The 24,799-nt window shown below is 38.1% G+C and overlaps 2 protein-coding genes across 4 annotated transcripts in view; one reads left to right on the forward strand and one right to left on the reverse strand.

Moving 5' to 3' along the window:
- Nucleotides 1–12,652, reverse strand: part of EXOC5 (exocyst complex component 5) — a 29,182-nt gene extending 16,530 nt beyond the window's left edge. Inside the window, exons 1-6 of one of the 2 annotated variants that reach the window (XM_070942711.1) lie at nucleotides 12,545–12,628; nucleotides 11,480–11,993; nucleotides 7,302–7,396; nucleotides 6,120–6,267; nucleotides 5,139–5,333; nucleotides 2,655–2,719 (exon numbers count right to left, since the gene is read on the reverse strand). In XM_070942711.1, coding sequence (XP_070798812.1) covers nucleotides 2,655–2,719; nucleotides 5,139–5,333; nucleotides 6,120–6,267; nucleotides 7,302–7,324 — 431 coding nt within the window. In that variant the 5' untranslated portion in view covers nucleotides 7,325–7,396; nucleotides 11,480–11,993; nucleotides 12,545–12,628. Of the gene's footprint in view, nucleotides 1–2,654; nucleotides 2,720–5,138; nucleotides 5,334–6,119; nucleotides 6,268–7,301; nucleotides 7,397–11,479; nucleotides 11,994–12,544 lie in introns of both variants that reach the window. The other variant, XM_070942702.1, reaches the window with a different exon arrangement.
- Nucleotides 12,653–12,875: 223 nt separating this feature from the next.
- On the forward strand, nucleotides 12,876–23,643 carry AP5M1 (adaptor related protein complex 5 subunit mu 1). 2 transcript variants are annotated; one of them, XM_070942725.1, is made up of 8 exons: nucleotides 12,876–13,883; nucleotides 16,001–16,646; nucleotides 17,943–18,170; nucleotides 18,915–19,054; nucleotides 21,413–21,498; nucleotides 22,684–22,799; nucleotides 22,994–23,090; nucleotides 23,338–23,643. In XM_070942725.1, the coding sequence occupies exons 1-8, from the start codon at nucleotides 13,816–13,818 to the stop codon at nucleotides 23,418–23,420; spliced, it is 1,464 nt and encodes a 487-aa protein (XP_070798826.1). In that variant the 5' UTR covers nucleotides 12,876–13,815; the 3' UTR covers nucleotides 23,421–23,643. The 2 variants fall into 2 exon arrangements, 1 of the variants encoding a protein (XP_070798826.1); XR_011600349.1 differs by lacking the exons at nucleotides 22,994–23,090; nucleotides 23,338–23,643 and adding an exon at nucleotides 21,930–22,062 and having other exon boundaries at nucleotides 13,066–13,883; nucleotides 22,684–22,761.
- The last annotated feature ends 1,156 nt before the right edge of the window (nucleotides 23,644–24,799 follow it).

Consider the following 24,799-nt stretch of genomic DNA (forward strand, 5'->3'; position numbering starts at 1 on the left):
CATTTACATATACAGTGTACCTTTTAGATGCAATGCTTCTATTTTAGCTATCTAATACAAGAATAAAGCAAAATGCTTTTTGAAAAATTAATGCATGACTGCCATGATCATTTATACCATATAGTTATAGAAAATAAAAATACACACAGTTATAGAAAATAAGATTAAGGGCCACTGCCTGTCAAGTTGTACTTGAGGGCAACCTATAGGTACTTTGAGCTAGCATATGAAATACAAAGAGGAGTAGGTAAACCTGCTGTGTGTGAATTGGGTGGTCATATAAATTTGTTTAATAAATAAATAAATAAATAATAAAATAAACCAGTGCTTAGCACTGCTCCCAAGAAAACACCTTTCAATTATTACCAAACCAGAGACTCACAAGAGAAGCCAAGTGTTAGCCGATAATACTAAGATTCAGGTCTCCAAATATTCAAATCCTAAGAGCAGCAAAACTTGTCTTACTTTTGCAAATAAATATGAAATACAGTAGCGGCGATACTGCTGATACATGCATAAGAATTGAACTTATTTTTAAAAGATCTCACTGATGTAAACTAAATTTAGCTTTATTGCCTTTTCTTTTTCTATGATAGTAATGTATTTTCCTTATTATTTCTTACTTCCTTTTTGAGGTTTGTATATTACCTATCCCAAAAGAACATAGTATGATGGTTATATATTTAAATGCAACTTCTAGCAGTGTCACTGATATCAACTTTCCTGTGTTCCTATTCAATGCAGCTCTTTTACGTCTATATCCTTTAAAACATTCTGAGGTTTTTTTTCTACTGCCAGTCTCAGTTACACACTATGGTTTGAGGAGGGCCATGGTGGCGCAGTGGTTAAAATGCGGTACTGCAGGGCTAACACACTGCTCACTCCAGGAGTTCGATTCTGAGTGGCTCAAGGTTGACTCAGCCTTCCATTCTTCCGAGGTTGGTAAAATGAGGACCCAGACTGCTGGGGGCAATATACTGACTCTGTAAACCGCTTAGGGAAGGCTATGAAGCGCTATGAAGCAGTATTTAAGTCTTAAAATACTATTGCTATTTTAAGGCTAAGATCCAAACAGAATGATGGAAAAGTTCCCTTAATAAACAGAAATAAAAGAAATTTCCAAGTAAGAAATAAATGAATACACCCAAATATGTGGAAAACAAACACTAACTTCAGGAAGAATGCTTTTCATCAGATGTTCTAACTAACATAACAAAGGACATGTTTTGCTTCAGTTATCCTCTGACAATTTATGTATGAAATTTATATGCAGCCCATCCAGAGGTGAAATCCAACCGATTCTATTCGGCTCGGGAGAACCGGTAGTGGCAGCTGCATGAGGCTCCACCTACCCATGCAGATATCATGACGTCACTTTTTTGTGACATTTAAAGCCTCTGTGCATGTGCAGAAGGCTTTGCGCATGCGTAGATGACAGCGCGTGTGAGCAGTGCAAGCGGGCGTGGTGCGCACACATTGGCAAACCAGTAGGGAAGGTAAGTGAATTTTACCCCTGATGCCCATCTTACTATCCAAAGAGATTCTGGGTGGCTTACAGTACAGTTTGATAACCTGCAAAATGCATTACTGTAAAACACTATACATTAAGCTATCTTTGAAAAAAAGATAACACAGCTATAGGTATTCCAAAATAGATGAGAATATACTAAGCCAGGGCGTTCCCATCTCTGCTTATGTGTTTGGGCCTTTCAAAGTGCTGGCACTAAAACTTTAAGTGGCTTGACCGCAGATCACCTGAAGCAGCGGCTTCTGCCAAACAAATCTAACAGTTACTAAGACCAGCTTCTGAAACCTTGTGAATAAAATGAAGAGGGTGGCTATTAGACAGAAGATTTTGCAGTGGTGATGTTGGATATGGAAGACTTACCCAGAGATTTTTTTGCCAAAGACCAGACTACAGCAAAATTTGACTACGGTCAAATCAATAAATATTTTTAAATGTCTCTGGTTTTTTTTTAAAAAAATTAATTTTTAATATCCATGGATATAACCCCCACTAACCAAAGCTCTTTGGATTCCTCAGTCATTTGTAAGAACATAAACACCAAAATATTTGAGAACTGCTGTCCTAAGCTTTTTATTCTAATGGCATGCAGAATGTGTTTTTAGATCCTTGCATGGCTGTTGGTTTACCTTCATTTTATTTTTTAGTAATTTTACTTACATTTTCTTTCCTTTTTTAAACTATTCAGAGAACTTCAATTGCTGAGTCATATAAAATACATTAAATAAATATATGAACATACAAATTTAAAAGATTTTTAAATATAATGGACCTTTGTTAAATGTGTTTCCCATGTTTTAAGTCAGGCTGCAAACCTACAGACATCTACCTAGGAATAAACCCCGCTGCATATACTGGAGCTTACTTTTCAAGGAATGGACAGAGAATTGCACTATAAACCACTTGATACGTTTTCACCTGTGACAGAATTAACATTAAACATTAGTGGGCTATCAATCTGTTCTTAAATTAAAAAATTTAAAATTAAGTTTCTCATTTTGATTCATCACACGATTGAGTTTCAATTTGACTCACTTTCCCCAAAAATGTTAGTAGAAAGAATCAATTAAAATCTAGCTTGGTACAAACACAAATCAAGGATAATTTATAGCTATCCATCACACTTCACCTTTCAAAAGGTAATTCCTGTGCTATCAGGTGCAGCTTCTGGATAATATCAGCTGCCTCTTCAATCTATAAGGAAAAGACAAAGTTTATTCAATGTCTTCTTTAATTTGTCTTCAATGACTTACTTGTAAAAATCAGAAATATTTGGAGAAGTATCCCACAAGGCTGTGACCAGTACATAGTTCCTCAAAATCAGCCCCACAACAAATTTATTTTGTAAAAATTGTCCTCTTTATTTATTTATATTTATATTTATATATAAATATAATCATCTTTTCCCCTGTGCATACAAGAATTAAAATCTTTGTGGAACATTTCCACCAGCTTCAGTTCCTACATAGCCTATCCTTTTGGCATAGCTGTTGCATCATTTATTTCACTGGACAAGGCAGTTTGAGCAAAATATAATGTTTCTTTGATTCCACACAGTTCAGGACTAACTTTTTTTCAAGATGGTATTTCTAGATCTAATACCAGAGCCAACAATAGGACCCTATTCCAACACGTTTAATTCATTCAACCGTTGATTCAGTCAAATTTCCTTACCCAATGATTTCGGCAGCACATACTTGCACTAATAGGGCTAAAGTTGCCATTTGGGGAACAGGAAATTAATGAATAAAGTCACTCCAATCTGCTTTAATTAGATCTGATACTGATGCAGATTCAAGAAATATGCCACAGACTACCCCTTGATAAGAGAGCAATGGAGGCCTTGGAAAAGACATTTAAATTCCGTGTGTACCTACAAAGATCAGAATTATACAAGAAACAGCATTCCTGCAACACTCTATGGGGAAGTGAAAGTTGGATTTTGAAGGAGCAAGACAGGGAGAGTTTTGAGATATTATTATTGGAGAAGACTCCTAAAAATACTATAGACAGCCAAGAAAACAAACAAATGGATTACTGAACAAATTAACCCAGAATTTTAAACTGAGGTATAAATAATCAGACTTCTCCCGCTTTGGATATATTATGGAAATGTTTGGATATGTTTTCTGGAAAAGGCTCTAATGCAAAGAAAGAGATGAAGAAGGTAACCAGAAGCAAGGATGGATTCAGTCATTGTGGCGATGAATACGCCATTGGAAGATCTGACAAACCAGGTTAGGGATAAATCTCTCTATGTAGTCCCTAGAAATGAAAAAAAAAATGACTTGATGGTACAGAATGAATTAACTGATTAAGACAAGGTGCTGGAGAGGTAAAAACCACTATCTGTTTCTTCAATCCTTTTTCTTTCTGGCTGACTTAATCAAGCAGGGAGGACTGGCCCCATAAGGCAAATTGCTTCCTTGTAGAAGAAGTGCGTTCTTCCCCGCCCATTCTTAAAGAAACGCTCTCTTGTAACAGCTGGAAACTATCTGCCAGTCTCACAAATACTACTGACGACTAAGCTGACTGAGAAAGTGGTATCCTCATAACTCCAAGACATCTGTAGAATGCTGATTATTTGGAGTTATTTCAGTCAGGCTTTCATTTGGAATGAAGAAGTAAGACTATTTTGATTATTGTGATAACATACACTAGGAACTTGATTTGGGAGTGTGATTCTACTAGTTCAGGAGCTTTCAGTATGAACGATAAAAATCCCTGTAAGATCTGGCAAGGAAAGCAAGACTTGCAAAATAACTGGTGCAGAGAGATATTGTCCCAGCTCAGCTGCACTTGGTAGGTCCAAGAAACTTGTCCTGAGCATAAGTGTCCTGAGTCAGAAAGACAGGGATAAGATATAAGTAACTCACATACAAAACACATTCTCATTAAATTCCGTTTGTGCTGCCTGTTCCTGTGCTAGTATTTAAAAGGCTGGGAATAATGGCTTTTTATAAAACCACAGTATCTGAAATAATGCTTCCTCCCATAGCCTAGAATCATCTTCAAGGGCCCTGCTCCAAATGCCGTTCTAGGTTAAGATGCAGCAGGTGGCTAATAGTTGTGCCCATATTTAAAATGGCCCCATATTAAAATAATACCCTGATTTGAAATTGTGCCGTTAGATTCACAAGAAAAAAATTCTGACATCTGCTAGGTTTTATCAATGCACCTCAGTATTCATTGTATGCCTTAAGAAGAAATCTAAATACACACCCTGAAAATACTTATCTATACAAAGAGATTTTGTTTGAGAGATTTCTCAAGGATCATGTGTGGAAAAAATGTTCATTCACAAGTAGGAAGAATTAGGGCATGATGTTCGGAAGAAGAATATAAGGGATTTCTAAGGCATTCTAAAGGATTACTCTCTTAGCATTCTTTCAAGTTGCTTATGATTTTGCAAAATGAAAAAGTGACAGCACCACCACATTGAGAATAGCTGAATCAGCAGACAAATGAAGTTAATCTGCACTCAAGAACAATGGAGCCTGGACAAGTTGCTCACCGGGGAGCTAAATTGTGGAAAAGTTGTAGCAAGAATTATAATTAGGGCAACTCAGTTTATCATGAGTAACCTCATTCAATCTGGCTGATGGGTCTTTACCTTTTCAGGATTGGTGAAAACGTCAGACTTCAGCTCTCCATCTAGAAACTCATTAAAGTATTTCATCAGTTTGTGAGCCTCTACTAGCCGTTGCCTTGGTGTATTTACCCCCTCCAGCAGGTCACCTAGGTGACAGACTTTAGTTGCCACATAGCTGACATGCTCATCTAGTTCTTGGAAATGTTGGAAGGCAACCTGGGAGAAATAGACAAAAAATGTTTGTGTTTTCTATAATGAATGGAAATCAAGTTCTTTAATAACATTCAGTTCAAGTAAAAGCTCAGAAGCCAGTATAAGGGATGATTCAGGACCCAGCCAAGCCTCTTTAAAATGTGCAAACACCTACCAAAATTAAAAATCAATTGATGAAAAACATTTAAACTAATTTGAACCAAATTAATTCCACTGAAATAAAATACTTGGAATGGGCCATCACAAAGATTAGTAAGTAGTTTAGTATAGGAAATTTAAAATTATATCAAGCTTTCCCCCAACAAGTTTGAATTTGAATTGCATATATTTGTCCATATTCCAGCAGGGCTAATTAATAGTTGCAGATATTTCATATGATGATATTAAAGCAACTGAAAACAAATCTCTCCCTATAAGGAAAAGTATAGATATCAAGGTAAGTTGAGTTGTCATGATCAAAAAAGGACAAATCTTTTATCAAATTTTGTTTACAGTGAAATATGCTGGAAATAGGAATTACTGATTACTATAGTGTGCCTAAACTGTTACTGCATTAAACATTAATGGAATAAAAATAACATCTTTTCATGCAACATTTAGAACAGAATCCAGCAGAAAGTTAATACCTAGCTCTAAACCATGATTTTACAGGCAGCTGGGTTCAAAACACACTTAAACCAAAACCAAATCAACCACATTATGGAGAAGCACAATATGCAATCTCAGCCATTCTAGGTATAATTTACTGAAGTGAGTCAGAACAATGGAAGAGTCTGTGGTCGTGTTTACCTGATTGCTTTTCTGCAGTTCTTGAACTTTCTTGGCAAACTCCTTAGCTTCCCTTTGGACTTGTTGCTCCAATTTTTCCACCCTCCTTTGGATTCGTTCATCCAACAACTTCAGTTCATTGATATGATTCACAAATTCTTCTTGCAATCTGATGAGAATAAACAGTTTAATAAGACAGGTTTTAATATGCAAATGTTTATCCTTGGTACTAAAATGAGACATTACAGAACATAAAGCAACATAAATATCACAAAGAGTTTACAAAATAGCACTAACAAATAATGCCTTGGTAAGACCACAATTGAAATACTGCATCCAGTTTTGGTCACCATGATATAAAAAAGACATTGAAGATTCTAGAAAAGAGTACAGAGAAGAGCAACAGAGATGGTTAAGGGACTGGAGGCTTACACATATAAAGAAAGTTGCTGGAATTGGGTATGTCTAGTCTAATGAAAAGAAGGACTAGGGGTGACATGATAGCGGTTTTCCAAAATCTAAGGGGTTGCCATAAAGAAGAGGGAGTCAACCTATTCTCCAAAGCACCTGAAGGCAGGACAAGAAGCAATGGATAGAAAATAATCAAGGAGTGAAGCAACCTAGACTAAGAAGAAATTTCCTGACAGAAAAATTAATCAGTGGAACAAGTTGCCTCGAGAAGTTGTGGGTGCTCCAACTGGAAGTTAAGATTGGACAACCATTTGTCTGAAATGATATAGGGTTTCCTGCCTGAGCAGGGAGTTGGACTAGAAGACCTCCAAGGTCCCTTCCAACTCTGTTATTCTGTTGTGTTTCCTTCTTCTCAATCCAAGAATCTATCAATGTTATATGCCCTTAATTTATTCCGTATATTTGTCCATATATAGTTATATACCAAAGGAATTAATTCACTAAACTTTTGATATCATTTACAGAAATGTTGATTTGGCTGCATAAGATCCATTTGCTCTCCAATCTATGCTTTGAAAAGAAAAACTGTTCCCTTCTAACCACATACTTGATACTTTCTAAGCTATACTGAAAATGTCTTAAGAAGCTTGCTTGGATGGAGGGGAGTGGGTTCACAGTTACAGCTGGTATGCTTACTGGATACTTCTTTGAATCATGGAAAGACTGCCCTGTGCTAAAGGTGGTTAAAGTACAAACTGTATGGCTGGATTATGCAGCTAAGTGTTATGGTACCTTTTGGGATCAAAAGCTTCCATGCCACCTCGAGAACCTCCACCGGGAGTCCTCCATGCCAAGCGTTCAATGTACTCATCTGCTACAAAGGGCTCCTAGCCATAACAAGAAAAAAAAGAGTCTTTTACAAGGATCCACAGCTGGAAATATAGTCATCTTGTCCACATCTCATTGGAAAAAAATAACTATTCAAAACATTTTTTTCTGCAATTATGTAATAAGATCAATGGCACTTCTGATATTTGTGCATTTAATCTAAAAACTAAACATTTTGAAAATGATAAAATATTTCATTTAAAGTTTGCATAATTAGCAAGCGTAAGTAGCAATTGCCAGCCTTCTACATTTCAAGAACTGTCAGCAGCAAAGTTCTGTCTACTCTACCACTAATTCATTCTGCAGCGTCATTCCCTAAGGCTAACATGTCATACGGAAGGCTTTTCCCACAGATGAGCTCAAAAGGATTTTGGATTGGGCAATAGAAGGTGTCTTTTTTAAAATCCTGAATTTATCCTATTACAAGGATCTCAGCAGCCGTGAGAAAAACACTCCAACTCATATTTCAGGGACTTGCTCATACAAGGATGGTCTGCTTTAATATAAGTCAATTTCACATTCCAGAATGTCCTCTTTCACATTTAAAATGTTTGCCTTATAATTTCACAAGAATACATTTGATAAGAATATAGTATAACTCATGTTCCAGCACCCACATTTTCCAAAAATTACCAGAGGTAAGGTTTCAAGAAGTCAATTCATCAAGGCTGCATTCATGACTCATTTTTTTTCAACATTTTTCTGAAATACACTGTATCAGTTCTTCCACCATTGTGGCTTTCATCTCACCACTCCCATTTTGCACATTTACAAATCCCAAACCCTGGTCACTCTTATGTTCTACATGACATTTCTAAACTGTAGGTCTTTGGGGAAAGCTATCTGCATTTTTTATTTTTTTTAATTCAAATTGTAAGTGTACAGAATGCAATAGTTATACAGATCTACTGATAGAACACATTAACAATAACTATTAACATGTTTAAATATAAAATTATTACAACGCTGGTACTAATTTCATTTGAGAAAAAAGACAGTTTTTGTTTATTTTTTAAATCTAACATTAAACTCTAATTTACTGGAAGGTACAGGGATTTTTAAAAACACTAAGAAAAGCAAGCTTTTCCGAATCAAAAGTATTTTGAAATCACATTTAGATGTTCTAAAACACCACCAAACATTTGATCTCTTGTTCAGAGAGCAAAGGCTTGTCTTTGACTTAAAGCATGTTAATTAACTTTCATGGTGAAAACCAGTAAGTTTACATTCTTTTCCTCTAATCAGGGAAGTTGTTGAACTTGAACTTCCAAAGTATTCTACCGGAAGTGATATGGGAATCTATTACATTGAAATGTTTGAAGCTAGAGAACAAGGTAATTAACTTGACACTAGACACTATGGATTACCTTTCTCCATGTGCCTCATTTCTGGACAGAAAGTATGGCCGTAGTTATTGATGTTTTGGTGGCCTTAATTGGAATTTTGTAATATATAAACTTCATTTTTGCAGGTTTACTTACACAAAATGAAATAGTACTATACTAACTGGTATTTCTGGATTTCCACAAAGAGCTCTCACCAGTATAAAACAGATCTGACTAATTAAAAAGTCTGCCATCTGCATTCTGAATTTACAAATAAACATTGGAGGTAGACTAGGAAAAAGGCTTTCCCAGCTGCAATCTTCAAAAAGTAGAACATGTTATGGCGACCAATCTTAATTCACTTTTAATGCATAGAGGGGCTTTCAAGAAAAAAAGGCGGCCATTTCAACAGGTTTTAAAACATGGCTTTATAGCTTGCTAGAATTTATGGATTCCGTGTTATCAATTCTTGGCTGCTTCTTTGAGATTCTTTTGATTTTACTGTGTTATCCTGAAATACTTCCAGCAATCCTGTATAGTTAGGTTTTGTTATTAAGTGGGGGTTATTTTAACTATGCCTTTTTGAATGTGAATGGTTCTCACATAATACTAAGTGAAAACAAAGAAGTCCTGTGTCATGCTAAAAAAATCAGGTATTACATTCAGCCAATGAATTCAATGCAACTTTCCAGTAAATTAGATGCAGCAGGTGGGTGGATTGTGACTTTTCAATGAAGGATCAATTAGATAATTTTATTAAAAAATATTCTGGAGACAAATTTTGACTTGTCCATGATTTGGCATGAGCAAAGATTGTAGATTCATTTTCAACTGAGGCTTCATTTTCCAGGGCATGCCTCCTTCCCTATATATACTCTTCATATACCATACTAACATTATTCTGACCGTAATAAATTACACAAGCTCACTCCATTTTTTTTTATGGAAGCAAACAAGGCCAGAAAAATAAAGCCCCACGTAAATCTGTTCCTCAAATAAATTCAAAGCCCTATTTGCTCCTATTATGTGCCCAGAGAAGTTTGCATTGCCAGTTTTTTTTTTCCAGAGTAGAATGCTGTGTCTGAATAATTGTAGTTTAAGACAATCCTGGAAAATGAATTCCCTTCATACCACGTAAACATTTGCTGCAAATGTAGTTATGAAAATAGGAGCCTATATGACCTTTAATTTAAATATTGATCTGTTACTTCCTTGGTAGCTAGGATTTTAATGAATGATTCTCAGTTCAAAATGTCACAGCTGTGAATTGCGAGAATGGCTGTCACAGAATCAGAATAGCTGATGGAGGTGGAATATTTAATTATCATTATTACTGTACAAGATTTTCCTCTCTTAAGAACACCAATTGTAAACAAAATGGAGTTTTGCAGGGAGAAACATTATAGGAAGTTTATTAAAAAACAAGATTACTTTTAAATTATCTTTTCAAATAGCATGACTGTAATGAACACAATTGGAAACCCATATTCCATGAATCCCCATTCTATATCTTTAGAATCTTTCTCCAAACTCATTCCCATTCTGAATTTTATTGCAAATCATTGTTTACAAAATAAACTTGCCTTGAACAGCTGCATGACAAGTTGAGATACAATTTATTTATTCCAAATGATTTTATGCTACAATAGTCAGATTCTAAGTGGTTTACAATCAATAACATATCACAATATAGTGAACAACAAAAATACCCAAAGTTTTAAGCTATCTAAAATAATTCAGGGGAGATCTTCTGCATAGAATGTTTACATCTCTAGATCCCTTTTGTTACACCTCTAAAGGAGTGAGGACTCTACTGAAACCCAAGAAGTCTCAGACAGAGATACTTCATCCTCACTCACCCAGGATTCAGTAATACATGCTGTATGTAGATACATACAGCATGTATGTATCTACAATTTTTTTCTACCTTTTATTCTCAATCATGTCGCAATTGATGGTCTTATTAAAGGCACACCTAGCATTTAAGAGCATCAATCTGGGACTAGGTCTCCTGCAATCCAGCTGTCTAATTCTTAAGTGTGATCAGGAGGCTGGAAGAGGGGATTGGTCTCAAATTTCCCAATCCCTCACCCTTGGAACAGCTTGCCCCATCGCCTGCAATTACCTCTCTCCGATTATCACTATCCTGATGGTCTTCTTCAGACATCTCTTCACTCCAATCACACTGGGGAACTTTTAAGCATTAAGAACCTCCAGTAGCTCCTATTACCTCACACTCTTCCACCCTTCTCATTTCTTTCCTACCCTCCCATTTGCTCCGTTTTTGGGCAGCAGTTTAAGTGACTGCCCACATTTTTCTCATTTGCTCCACTCTCACCTGGGCAATGGTTAGTGACTGCCTATCATCCTGTCCTCTCTCTCTCTCCTCCAGAGGTCTTCTACTATCTCCACCCCCTTCAATCTCTATCCTCTCCCAGCTTTTTTTTCCTTCCTCCTATTTCCCTTCCATTCCTCTTTTTGCAGGTGACTACTTCTCTCCTCCACCTCTCATGGTCTGGGGGAGGGGGGTCTACCTTCACTTCTTCCTACTCAATACACTCCTTTTTCCTCCTCTCCCCAAACCTCTTTTCACTTTTCTTGTGTCCCCCCCCCAAAAAAAACTAATTTTCTAGGGGTTTTTTTCCTCCCTCTTTCCCCCCACCGATCTTGCACAACCAACACTCCCTAAACATCTGGCTCTCGGTTCTCTCGTCTCCCAACGACCCTCAACCGCTGGCTCGATCTCAGGCAACGCACCCTCGGATACCCCCTTCTTCAAGGGAAACTAAGCTCCGTTTCTCCAAACATTCCTCCGGTGCCAACTTCCCCCGTTCTTCATCCCTCCTTTTCTCCCTCCGCCACGCTTTTCTTTCTTTCCTCCGGGCCTCTTTCGGCTCCTAGTGGATCCCATCGAGGTCGCTCTTTCTTTCTGCCCATTGTGCCGGTCATCTCAGCTCTGCCCCTTCGTTAAACCATCCTTGGGAGTCTGATGGCGGCCTGTCTGGGTTTCCGCCTTCTCTTCCGGTCTCCAGTCAAGCATCCATTGATCTCCGGTGGCTGCCGGAATGGGCTCTGCGGCCTTCGCCGATTCAACGTCCGGGGTAAATTGTGGGTCGGTGGAAAGCGACCCGCCTGCTTTTTCCCCGCCGCAGCCGCTCGGGGGTTTTCCAGCCTGACTCGGCGACCTCCGCCGTCCCTCCAGCCTGGACCGGGTGGTTCTCTCTTAGGTCTCGTCCTGCTTCTTCTCTTTCCACCGTTTCTTTTTCTTCACCTTCAATTCACACAACATCATTCTCTTTCTCGCCCCTCCAGCCTCCCAACCCCCGAGATAGTTCATTGTTACACCTGCGAAAGGCACTTTCCCCTCCTTTCCCAGCAAAGGCACGTCTCCCCCTTTCCTTTCCTTTCCCCTCCCGAACCCCTTGACAGACCCTCGGCCCTCCAACTCCCCCCACCCACCCACACCCTCGGGGCTTCCACGGCGGGTCAGCACCAGCAGCCCACAGAAAGAGCAAATACATGGGCGGTGGGGCGGGGAGGTGTGAGCCAGAGGCACCCTCCCTATTGATGTGGGGGGGGGAGTCCATTCACACACCCACGCAGGTGCAGGGTTTAGCTCTCCCGTGACAACTTTTCTCCCACACGCGACTTACTGGCAGCCGCCCTCCTCCGGAGGCAATCACTCCCACCACCTGCCCCCGGGTGAGGGCCGCCGCCGGCTTATCTCTGGGGCGGCCTCGGCCATCTCTTCCCCCCCCAGCTGTTCCCGCAGCAGGAAAAGAAAAGGAGGGCGGGCGCCTCATTCCCCCCGCCAATATTTACCTCAAAGAGCTCGGGCGTGACCGCGGCCAGGGCACTCCCGTCGCTGTCTCTCTCGCGAATCCGTCCCCTCAGGCCGGCCACCCGGCGCCCAGCCCAGGCCTCCTCCATTGTCTCTTCCCGCAGCGAGGTTGCTCGAGCTGCCGCGTTCGCCGCTCCGGCGGCGGCGGCGGCGGCAACTTCCAACTCCTCCTCCTTCGGAAACCAACCATAGGCCCCCCAAGCGGCCACCGGTGCTGCTCGGCTCGCAGCCGCGGTGAGGCCTGGAAGGTGGCTCCGCCCAAGCGCTTCAGTCAGCTGCTGTCGCCGCCACCGCTGTCGTCTCCTCGGCCCTCTGGTGCAACCACTCTTCGCTCATTTCGGGGGGGAAAAAAGGAGAGACCCGGCGAAGAGGTCGGCGCTGGGACCGAAGGCCTCCTCAAACCCGTCACCCAGAGGAGGGACGGGTGGCGGAAGCGCTCCTGGTTGAGGGGGGACCGAGTTGCAGTGGGAGGAGGCCGCGTACTTTGTAAAAAGGGGCTCTGCTCGGCGCAGTTGAGGCCTGTTGTCTCAGGGGGTTTAAAGGAAGCTGTTTCCTATTATGAGGGAAGGCGTTTTTGGAGCAAGGACTCTAATTTAGCAGGGATGCCTTAAAAATTTGGGGTCAGAATGCAGCTCCCTTGGCTTAAGAGACTGTCCCCCATAAGGAGGGATTCTGCAAGAGAATCTGCCTTCCCCGCTTGGAGAGAAACCTCTCAGTGGAATAAATACACTGCTGTACATGGAAGGGAAACTGGGCTTCTTCCTAATTTGGAGGCTCTGCCCTGCTATAAGGGCCAGGTTGAGTGGGGATCCTCTTTCTAGAACTGGGCTTTTCAAATTGGGAAGCCCTGTACAAGGAACTGCTGACCTACAAAACTCTGGGGTGTTTGTTGGGGTGTAACTCCAGGCATAGAATGGGCTGGGTCTAATTTGGGCTGAGGGGGCCTCGTTTCCTTTTGGAAGCCTGTTGTCCAATACATTTAAGATTCCCTAATCTCTCCCCCTTAGATTTTTGTGTGGAATGTAATTAACGAGATAAATGTGTCCTAATAAGTGCCCTGATGGTGTGTTTGTGGAAAGGGAGTTTGGTGGAGAATAAGAGAATCCAATCCTCCCACGCAGAAGCAAGTTGCAGCACTGGAAATGAGAAGGAAGAATTTATGAGCCACATCAAACAATGCCCAGAACTGGAAGTTTCTTGGCAGTAAAACTATCATGGACAAAGTGATCTTCCACTCTGCTAATTATCAGTGATGGCTCTGAGAGGATTATGGCTCATCAGTCATGAGCAAGAGGCACAAAGCACTGTGTTGTTTTCCAGGTAATACGGTATATTTGTCTGGTCCAAGCCTGTATAACATACATTTTCTTTTACTGCAAATATTGGCACCTTATGCTGATTTTTCTATCATTTTCTGTCTATAGTCTAAAGCAAAACTCATGTGAATTGAGCTAATGGACAGTGAGCATCCTGCAGTCTTTAGAGAATCTATAATTTAGCACAGCATATGTTTGCATGCTGACAGTCTCAGTTTCAGTTTTTGATATCCCTAGCTTTGGTATCTCAAGCAAGTAATGAAAATGAATTGTCTGCTACTACATAGAGAGATGCTCTCAGAATATACAAGTGTAGGTTAAAGTGGGCAAACAGCAATTTTACAACTTCTTTCCTTTATAGCCTTGTATAATCCAAATTTACATTGAATTACCAATAAAAACATTTTTATCATATAAGTTAAGAGGACATTGGAGGAAAGACCATTTCTAATGTAAGGTTGTTTTAGAGCTTTTTTCATTCTTCCCAAGGTTCACTGGTAGCCGTAATTCCAAAAGATTGGAATCTTTCATAGAGAAATGTCTGTAATCTATAGTGCCTATGATTTTTTGAAAGCGAAGAAGTTAACATTGGGAACAGAGGAAACCTTAGATCTTTGGTCTGTATAGTCCATTGTTATTTATGAAGAGCAAAACTTTATTGGGGAAGTGGGGTGGAGGATTGTGAATTGTAACCAGAATTAAATTTATGATTAATTCCAGTTATATAAGCATAAACACTAGAAATCTTAAGTCTTTTCTGTATGAGCCATTATCTCTGTAGAAATATTATGATATTGCAGGCCTACTTGCAGCTTGTACTAGAGATGGGTGGAGACTATGGATTTCCATAACAAATAACTTGTTCAGCCTTAACCCAGTAGAGTATAATTGCTCTCCTATTCTTTAACAAAGACTAGAGAGAAGGCCAGAATAAATTCCATATCCGAGCTGCAGATAACTGGTAACCACTAGATGGCAGTAAAGAGAATCAGAAACATAAGCCTGGGGGGGGGGGGGAGTTTAAATAAAAGGGAAGCATTCACACCACTGCAGAATGGAAAAGCTTGTTTATATCTAAACAAGAATATACTCTGCCACCCACAAGCCCTTACTTCTTTCATGTTAATTTTGCAAGAGTTGAAATGAAAAACATAAAGACCATATACTGTTTCTGAAAAATCTATACACAACCTCTGATGGTGATTGTTTAGGTATAGCAGTAATTGTACTCTGCAGTGTAAACTCAGGAACACTTCAGGCATCCTTCAGTCAAACTGGGAATTAGAAATAACAAATAGAAATCTTCCACCGTGCCAAGTTCAAATACCAACTCAACATATTACCAATTATTCCCTTTTGTTCATTCGTACTATATACTTTAAAGTTACACTGTCAACTTGACATTTTTGAATTAGATTAATTTGGGGAGGGAAGTCTTGCTTCTGACAAAGGAGTCTTTTAGAAATAATTATTGTACAACATAGTAGTTAAACTCATATATTAAAAATACGTTTTTCTGCTCTCCTGGTGATATTATAAGTGTTTGATATTTCCTTCACACTGAATAATGAAATAATTAACTATAAGGCTAATCATTAAGGAGAGATACCAGTGCAGCTAATGATAATCAACCATTCTGAACAGAGAAATACAAAACATTGTTTCTCAGATAGTTAGGCTGGCAAATAATGCAAGCATTGTGCTTTTATGATTAGCATATCTTGTTGGTAACAGAACTATGAAGAGTCAAGTCTCTGGATTCCTCAGTTAAGATAAGGCATCTCTGCAATCACTAATGGAGATACATTTGGGGTATGAGTGCTTGTTCAAGTGAAATGAGAGCTGAGTACATGAATATAAGAAGAAAGATGCAAAAAAGTTCACTGTGTCACTGCATAAAATGCTTACTTTTTAACATGAAAATATGCTGGAGCCCATTTATGAATTGGAACAGGGTTTTAGCAAATTAGCTGTAGCATCCACATGATGTATTTCAAGTTTTATACATGCAGAATAATAACAGATTAATGTGATCTTTTGTACCTGATTCCAGATTTGTGCAAGCAGGAAGACAGTACAGAATGTTAATATTTCTGCTGTATTTCTATTTCCATATTGCAGACGTTACCCCACAGTTGAAAAGCGAGCACAATTTTTCAATGGGCCAAGTTATGTGCCAATACCAGAAGACGGTCCTTTCCTTAAAGCATTACTTTTTGAATTGAGGCTGACAGATGAAGGTCAACACTTTGCGGAGTGTAGAGATGGCTGTTCCAGAATCAACAAGACTTCAGTGTATACACTGCAGGTTGAAAGGAAGGATCTCTGGCCTGTGGTAGCTTTCCGGAAGAGTGGATTGATTTATGTTGGCCTCCCTTTAGTTGAACAGTCCCTTATGCCACGACCACCTCTCTTCAGTATCAGTGGAATCTCTCAGGCTTTTGACTTCTTGTCAGGGCTCCTGGCTTTTATGAACTCTAATCAGAAGAGTGAAGCAGAGAGGAGTGCCAAAGTTGCCCAACTTCCAAGTTTGGTTATGCAGGCCTGTCCTCTGGGCACTCCACTAGATGCAAATTTAAATGGTTCATTGGAAAACAGTCACGTTGCTGTAAGTAGCCACACTCAGAAACCACCAGCTTGGAGAAGCAACACGTACAAGGGAAAACCTCAAGTTAATATCTCTATCATTGAAAAAGTCAAATCTGTCCAGTATGACCAAAGGGATGTGGCAGACATGTGGCAAGTTTATGGAACTATAACATGCAAGGTGAGATGATTCCTATTGCAAATCTCTATAACCTATTTGACACATGGCTGCATCTGGAAAAGCAACAGTTCAGCTCATCTTAGTGTGTACAGAAGCTGAACTTAATATTTTTAATGCTTCAGCATGCCAAAGGAAAGATACTTGGGGTTTTTTAGGCTTGGTTCATTCTGGTAAATTAAAACAATGAAAATCTCACTTTACAGTTATGCTCTTGCATATCTTGCTCTTAGTTTTGTTGGTAACAGCACAACCTGCTAAAATTTTTATCAGTTTTACATTGATTTTTATTTACTTACCAAATGTATATATTTCAGTATACAGTGTTTCATATGCAGTTCACATACATACACACACACACACTCATAATAGCCTTATTAAATTGGTCAAATTGAGAATCAGTAACCCATTTCTGACATATTATATACTCCTATAAATCGACATGGAAGAGTTGAAGAGAGAAAAAGCAAAAAGAGTAAACTGCTCTAAATCTGATTTGCCTGTACATTTGGAAGTCCAATTATGGTTAATTTAAATCATGTATTGATAGAGTGTTTGATTGGAGTAGAAGCACTGACAATGTAATCTAATGTATGCATAGTCAAAAATAAGTCCAATTTTTTTCAGTGTGTCATACTTAAAAAAATTAGACTGCAATTTGAGTGTGTTTGACAACTCAATAGAGAATTGAACCTTTATTTTTTTTTACATAGTGAACATTTACGTAGTGTAAATGACGAAGTCCAGGTTGGAAAACAAATTTAGATGTTACCTATTTACATATGCAGTAGATAATAATACTTTTACAAAAAGGCTACATTATAATAAAGAGGAACTATAATCCTATGCCATAATATACATGGATTCTATAAATCATTTACTATCAATTTCTATTAAAAGAATATATAGACCTTGGCAAAAACAGAACTCTTGCTTGATATTTTGAAGGCTGTTGCTAATCAGAGTATATTATTGTGGTTGCATGAATCACTATACTTTATATAAGGCAACATTTATAATGGTTGTAATGAATTGACTTTAAACATCAGTTCTTGTATTTGCTGTGCTTATATTTTGTAAGGAAATAATTTAAAAGTTCTGATCTGAAAACTAAAAATATGATATAATACTAAGATTCATTTTAATAAACGATAAACAAACGATGTTTGTCCACTCCTTACTTTAAGCAAGAAAAAAGATTTCCCCTTGCCATAAGATAGTACATGATTTATTGTAAGAAGTGTTAAATTAGGCTGTTCACCAGTAATTTCCTATTCTCCTATGTTTTTGTGTTTGAAGTGTGATATAGAAGGCACTGCTCCCAATGTGACTGTTGGTTTGAACCTCCCTGCCAATGGTTCTCCTCTCCAAGATATTTTGGTCCACCCCTGTGTAACATCCCTTGATTCTGCTATTCTGACCTCCAGTAGTGTTGATGCAATGGATGATTCAGCATTCAGTGGACCTTACAAATTCCCTCTGATACCGCCTTCAGATCTGTTTAATCTCTGCTTTTACACTTCCCAGGTAAATTTTCAAGATTTGTAATAAACCAGTCAGGAACAACATCAAATGTTTACCAAAGGCTCCTACTATCAAACTAGAAAAAACAGTTGATAGGATAGTTTGGAAACACTCGTTAAGCATATTGAAATAACAATGCCCATCTAAATTTATTATGGAAAAAAAAAAGCCTTAAATTGAATTTTTAATGAGTAATGTTTTTACATGTGAGTTGATTTTTACCTAATTTTCATCTCTGAAAGACAAGGCAGTCCCAGTATCTTCCTTGGCAATAGCTTGGCTTCTCAACATGACAGATGATCCCTTCTAAACTATGTGATTCTGAAAGGAATTTTCAAGTTAGCAATGGCCCTCCAGCTCATTACATGCTTTGTGTGGTGTTAGGAGAGCTTTTGGCCTTCATCCTAGAAATATTTCCAGCACCCTGCTGATCAGTGGTTTAGAGAATCTAGCTTGCAAATGAGTTGTTAATTCCTATTTTCCATTAGAATTAAGCACTCTCTGCCTAATTATCTTACTGTTTAGCAATCACAGAGTTTATATCTGACATCTGGAAGCTGTCATCCTATTTTAATTCATTTTATTTTATTTTAGAATGTGCACCCTTATCACATACTTCCAAAAGAAGCCTAAGGGTAGCTTTACAACATACTAAAGATGGAAACTAGCAATTTATAGAATACATTAAATGATTTTAATTTAGAAATATAACAAATTCAGCTATTTATCTCTGTGCATCCCAACCAGGTACCTGTTCCACCTATTTTGGGATTTTATCAATTGAAAGAAGAAGAATCACAGTGGAAGTTCACAATTCACTTGAAACTTCATGAAAGTATGAAAAATACTTTTGAATACTGCAAAGCTTATGTTCCCTTTTTTAATAGGTAAGAATAATCCTTCCCTCCCTCAAATCAACAAAACAAAGATTTCTTTGTAGAGATTGTTGTTTGGGGAGTACTTGAAAAATCTCTATTTATAGAAAAAAAAATTGGCCAGAGTAGCTGAGTGTACTACTTCAAGAAGGTAGGAACCATTTTATTGGTCTGCCAGACACCTGGTACACCCTATTGGGTTTTTAGATGATGTTTGAGGAGGTTTCTGACTATTTATCGTACTCAGGCCTTGGTTTCCTCTTGGGAGTCAGAGGGTGGCTGGAGTCTTGGATCTGATTACACCTTGTGGTATTTTCCTGCCTGTGAAGCCCTGTGGTTTTCAGTGGAGCTCTGAGAGATGAAGCAGCAGAGTACCACTGGAGGAAGGTGAAGGACATATATGACTGAACACAAATAAGGGCCTTTACTAAGGATGACATCATGACAATAAGAGTGGCAAAATGCCAGTATTTTTCCTCTCATCTTTCCTCTGCATTTTATCACTCCATGGCCCTGTTAAAGATAACTTTAAACAGGACCACGGGGGGAGAGAAATGATTCAGAAAATCATCTGAAGGGCTGTTGTGACAATTTTTTTCAAGACATCTGGCAAATTCATTTAGATTCACTCTGAAATGGACTCCAACTGTTGAGTTAATTAATCATCTGTTATGTGGGAATATTTTTGTCCTGAGAAAGTAGACAGGCTCCTTGGGCCTGAAGATGTAAACTCAGTAGATCCCTCTTTGGTTGGTTAAAGCATTCTTTAGAGAGCCATGGTGGCACAGTGGAATACAGTCTTGCAGGCTAATTCTGCCAACTGCCAGGAGTTCGATTCTGACTGGCTCAACATCCTTCTGAGGTCAGTAAAATGAGGATCCAGATTGCTGGGGGAAATATGCTAAGCTTAGAGAGGGCTGTAAAGCACTATGAAGTGATATATAAGTCTAAATGCTAAGTACTTGGGTCTGAATAGTGGTGAATTCATTCTTAGATGAAGGAATGAATTTGCCTTAATAGTGGTCCATCCCTTCCTCAAGAAGCCATTCCTTGACCAAGTAGTGGTGGATAATTTCTGAATTGTCTCATGACTTTCCTTTTTGGGAAATGTTGAAAAGCAGTCAACCAGCAGCTTCACAAGCCTCTTGAGAAAACAGATTATAGGGATCTCCCTCAGTTGACTGAGCACAGTATAGAGATGACACTGATCATGCTTGTAGATGACCAGTGATGGAATCAAAATGGGGGTAGTGCATATATTCCCTCCCCACTCTTGTTTTAATATCTATCTGAGATTGCCAGATATCAACATGGGATGAGGTAGCAATATGCTGATTATAGCCAATTATATCTCTCAGCGCTTGATGTCCAAGTGATGCTATTGAGGTTCTGACTCAGAATCTGGAAACTAAGGGGTTTTGATGGAGAGGAACATACCCAAACCCCACCCTAGCAAAATCAAGTCTCTCTGCTCTGATTTCTGTAGAGCATATGTTGAGTATGCTCTACAGGTTGAGTGATTTTTTACTGTTTCTACATTTTCTATTTTCTCTAGAGAGCACCGTAATCTATTTCTGTAGTGCACCCATGGCTCCCAGCCCTGGGCTTTCAGTGCAATACAAGACAGTAAGCAGGCATCTGAGCATTCCAAAGGGCAGGAGAATAGTTAGGAGTAAAACAAAAGCCCAACGGGTAAAACTGAGTAGTCTTGTTTCCAGCCAAAAAAACACAGTCATAGTCATGTGATTCCCCACTTAGCAACCGCTTTGCTTAGTAGCGACATGGCTGGTTCCATTTAGGAGCATTAAGCAAGGGCTACCTGTATACAACACAACACAGCTAACTGGAAAACTGAAATAGCACATGAAGTTTTGAAAAGGTGAAAATGGATGTTCAGGTAGTACCTAAATGAATGAATCGTGACTGAATTTTAGAAATAGTTCAGTGAATTACAAAATTGCAATGTGCTTTATTGTAAATTTTCTCTATTGCAATAATTTGAAATCCCAAAGCCATGACTTTAATGGGGAATTTATTTACTTACCAGTCTTCCAGAAAAATGGACACATTCCAGATGTAAGGTTTTTACATCACACAGTTACCACACAAACATGACCATTGCTGAGAATTCGGGAATTGAAATCCATATATCTGCAGGGCACCAAGAGTGGGAATAACTGATATAAATTGTTCATTTGTGTCAGACATAATTTATAGAAAAGGCACGTGCTGTTTTCTTAGTTGTTCAGAGATTACTCAAAATTGCTTTATTAAATATATAAATAATAAAGTCATATTTAAATATTTAAATAATAAAGTCATTTAGAGTCCCTTTCTGCAACAAGTAAATGCTTTGCTCTTCATCCTTAGAGGTCCTATTACTCACTTGGAATACAAAATCAGCTACGGCCAACTTGAGGTATCAAAAGAGAAAAGCTTGCTGATTTGGTTCATAGGTAAGTTAAATATATTTGGCACCATCTGATCCAAGGAAAGGCTCAACTTTGGAAACATCTTGCAGACTGCTTTGTTTACTAATGGATGAAGGAATTTATTTTGCGTTGTGCTTTATCATTTAATTCCTGACAATCCCAAATAAAATGGGAAAAATTCCTACCCAAAGGCTGCTGGAAGCTCTGTATTGACAATACTGGGCTTGAACAGAGCAATGCTAATATATAGCAGCTTCCCATGTTCCTAAAAGTATCCTAGAGATCTCTGATAAACCAAACAATTCCAAAGATAAATTCTTTCATTTAGGCCTTTACTTGTCTTCTCCATCTGGAAGGAAATTAAGTTGCTTTGTAAAGAGCCTTACCATCTTTCCAGATTTTTTTTCCAAAATAGGAGATGAGCTCAAAAGGCACGAGCAACCTTTTTTTTGCAGCTAAAAGTGCACTTTGGCGAGGCTTCATAACCACAGAATACATGGCAGTGTTGTAGTATCATCAGCTGACAGACCAACTATTTTGGCCCATGGAGATAGGATCAATACAAAAAAAAAAAAACCCAACTATAAGGTTTAGCATGCTTATTTTAATCATTTTTGTCCAAAATTTCAACTGTGCAAACTTAAAAGGCTTTGAAAGATACCAAAAATTGGGAAGTGTGGCTGCAGTTAGCTGTAAACTACCCCTGCTTTATTATCTTCTTGGATCCCTTCTGTTTTTATTTGCCACATACAGTGCAATAATTCTGTTATCTATTTCTGAAAATTGGCTATTTAGAATTCTTAAAAAATCTTAATGGTACCTGGAGAAGTTTTATTTCTTGGTTATTTTGTCAGCTGTCTACCTCTTCTATGAACAAACTTGCAAGCCAGAATTATTTTGGCTTTTTTATCCTGATATATCTTGCAAACTTTCTACTTTTTCTGAATTAGGCTCCAATACCAAAAGTGAATCTGACCAAAAATTACACTGAAGTATATTGTGAGAAGATGTATTCTGAGTGGTAAAATAATCCTCCACCACACTACCTTTGTTCTTGATTTTTCCCCAATCTCTGTTTTATGAAGGACCAACATATCTGTTATCTTACATAGTTTATCCTGAAGAAGAAGTGCCATATAAATATTAAATAGTCCCTGTGGAATAATTCCTGTGAAATGTTTCTAGCCTCTCTTTTTTTTACTCTTAAAGGGCAAAAATTTCCCAAATCACTGGAAATTTCTCTCACCGGGAGTGTTGCTTTTGGTCCAACAAATCGGGATCAGCCAGTAGATGCTGTTTGTACTGGAAATACTGCATATGTCAAAGTAAGTTGCAATATTTAAGAGAAAATGGGGAAAACTAGATCTTAGCTATCTGGCTTTGCAGTCAGTGGGAAATGGTATCTGTGTACTCAGAGGATGGAAGTTCCTAAGAATCTTTTCAAGAGATCTCATTTTCAGAATCAGAAATGAGAGTCACTGCATCTCTTTCTCAGTGTTCTTTGCTTGATTGTCTTTAGCTTTATTTCAAAATCTTGGATTTCACACTTACTGGATGTTACACAGACCAACATTCCATCCAGGTCTTTTCATCAGGCAAAGCAAAGATCAGTACAGGTGAGCATATTACATCTTTGGCAATTTAAATGTAAGCAAATACATTTGACTTCCAAACTTTTATGTCCGCTTGTTGTGTATTGGTCTGAAAATTTGAGTTTTTAATGAAGCGTGTATATGTTAGAATATTCTGTCTCTTTATTATGTCTTATGAAAGCATTACTTTTTTAATTTAAAAAAATAAAATGTATTTTGTACATTAGGATATAATCAATCTAAGAACTTTCTCAATTTCTTTGAATTTTAGCTCGTGAGGTACTTTCATCAGATTACTACATCTGGAATTCCAAAGCCCCAGCACCTGTTGTATATAGAACTTTACTTTTCTAAATTTTCTATTCAGTTTTGTACTAGGAAAAAATATATTGCCAAAGTATTTTACATCAGTTCAAAGCTTTTGTTCCAGGTAAAACAAAATATTAAATGATCATTTATCTATTATTTAAAATGTCTAAAGTTTTTCTGTGACTGTACTATTAGAAACGTTGCATGATATATAACTCTTAGACAATCAAACTTACCTGGTGCCAAATAGATTACTTGGAAAGTAAAATCTTTCTTGTGATTATTGTTGATTTTACTGTCATATTTCTGAACCTTAACTAAGTTGCTGCACATCATTTCTTCACATTGCTGGCCTTCAAAAAATGTTTTGAAGAAACAAATTTAAAAGTACCTTTGACTATATACATACTGAAAAGTATTTTGCTTTTTACATTGAGCAACCACAGCCTTTTCCTACCAAATTAAATGTACTCCAGATGCATTGGATATATGAATTTAAACTGTAGGAAATATTCTTGAATGTGTAAATTTAATCTTGTTATACATAAGTTGCCAGCTTTCTTTGCTGCTTTTATTTCTGAGAGGAGCAGCAATTTATGCTGACAGCTACTTCGCTCCTATCCTTATACTGATATAAAAATCATTGGTATACAACTTTCACAGACAAACTATAGTTTCCAGTCAGAAGTAGCTGAATTTATTCATGTGAAAACTCAGCAGCACTTTTTCGTGCAGCTGTTGATAAAAATAGGATTGCCAACATGATCGCCAATGTCCAATGACGGATATGGCACAAGAAGAAGAAGCCTATTGTTAAAATAATTTTAAAAACCTAGATTTAAGGTGTGTCCTAACTATTTTCTTAAAAGTTAAGTAGTGCAAATACAGTTCCTATGGAAGTTCATTCCATAGTACCGTTTAGGGATGACAAAGGAAACGATCTTCTGTATCTGAAGAACAGACCTTCCAGAGGAAGAATGTATTTAAAATGTTTGCCTGAACATAATGATATCCAGACACTTCTTTAACACTGTTAGTCATTTGTCTGTTAAAGAATAAAACAGAATAAGCTCTTGATTTAGGACAAAAGAATTGTTTTTCAAAAGAAACTACTGCTGTGTTATACATAAAAACTACTGTTCCGATTAAACTCGGGTAAGAAATCAGAGCTGAAATCGACATCTTTTAATTAAATTAATTTCAATATTAATGTTATGGGTTCTTAGTAAAATGAGTTAAGATCAAGAAACCTATGTTCTGATCCAGGCCATTTGTGAACAATGACATTTCAGTCCTATATCACTGCCTTGTTATCTCCAGTCTGCCACCCAGCAGGTAGATGATTGTCCTCCAAAAAATTTGAAGTTGGCCACATGAAGGCTCAGTGATATAATTTAACTCTGTAGTTTCACTGATAATGGCAG

This window comes from Pituophis catenifer, unplaced genomic scaffold (genome assembly GCF_029215685.1).
Source record: "Pituophis catenifer annectens isolate HBS135680 unplaced genomic scaffold, rPitCat1.0.hap2 SCAF_1, whole genome shotgun sequence".
Taxonomy (NCBI): domain Eukaryota; kingdom Metazoa; phylum Chordata; class Lepidosauria; order Squamata; family Colubridae; genus Pituophis; species Pituophis catenifer.

Bases quoted from the DNA above. Each gene is read 5' to 3' on its own strand.
- AP5M1 (XM_070942725.1), top strand. From the start codon at position 13,816: ATGGCTCTGAGAGGATTATGGCTCATCAGTCATGAGCAAGAGGCACAA. The intron at 16,647-17,942 runs GTGAGATGATTC...TTGTGTTTGAAG, and splicing joins ATGGAACTATAACATGCAAG to TGTGATATAGAAGGCACTGC. The intron at 23,091-23,337 runs GTGAGCATATTA...TTTGAATTTTAG, and splicing joins CAAAGCAAAGATCAGTACAG to CTCGTGAGGTACTTTCATCA.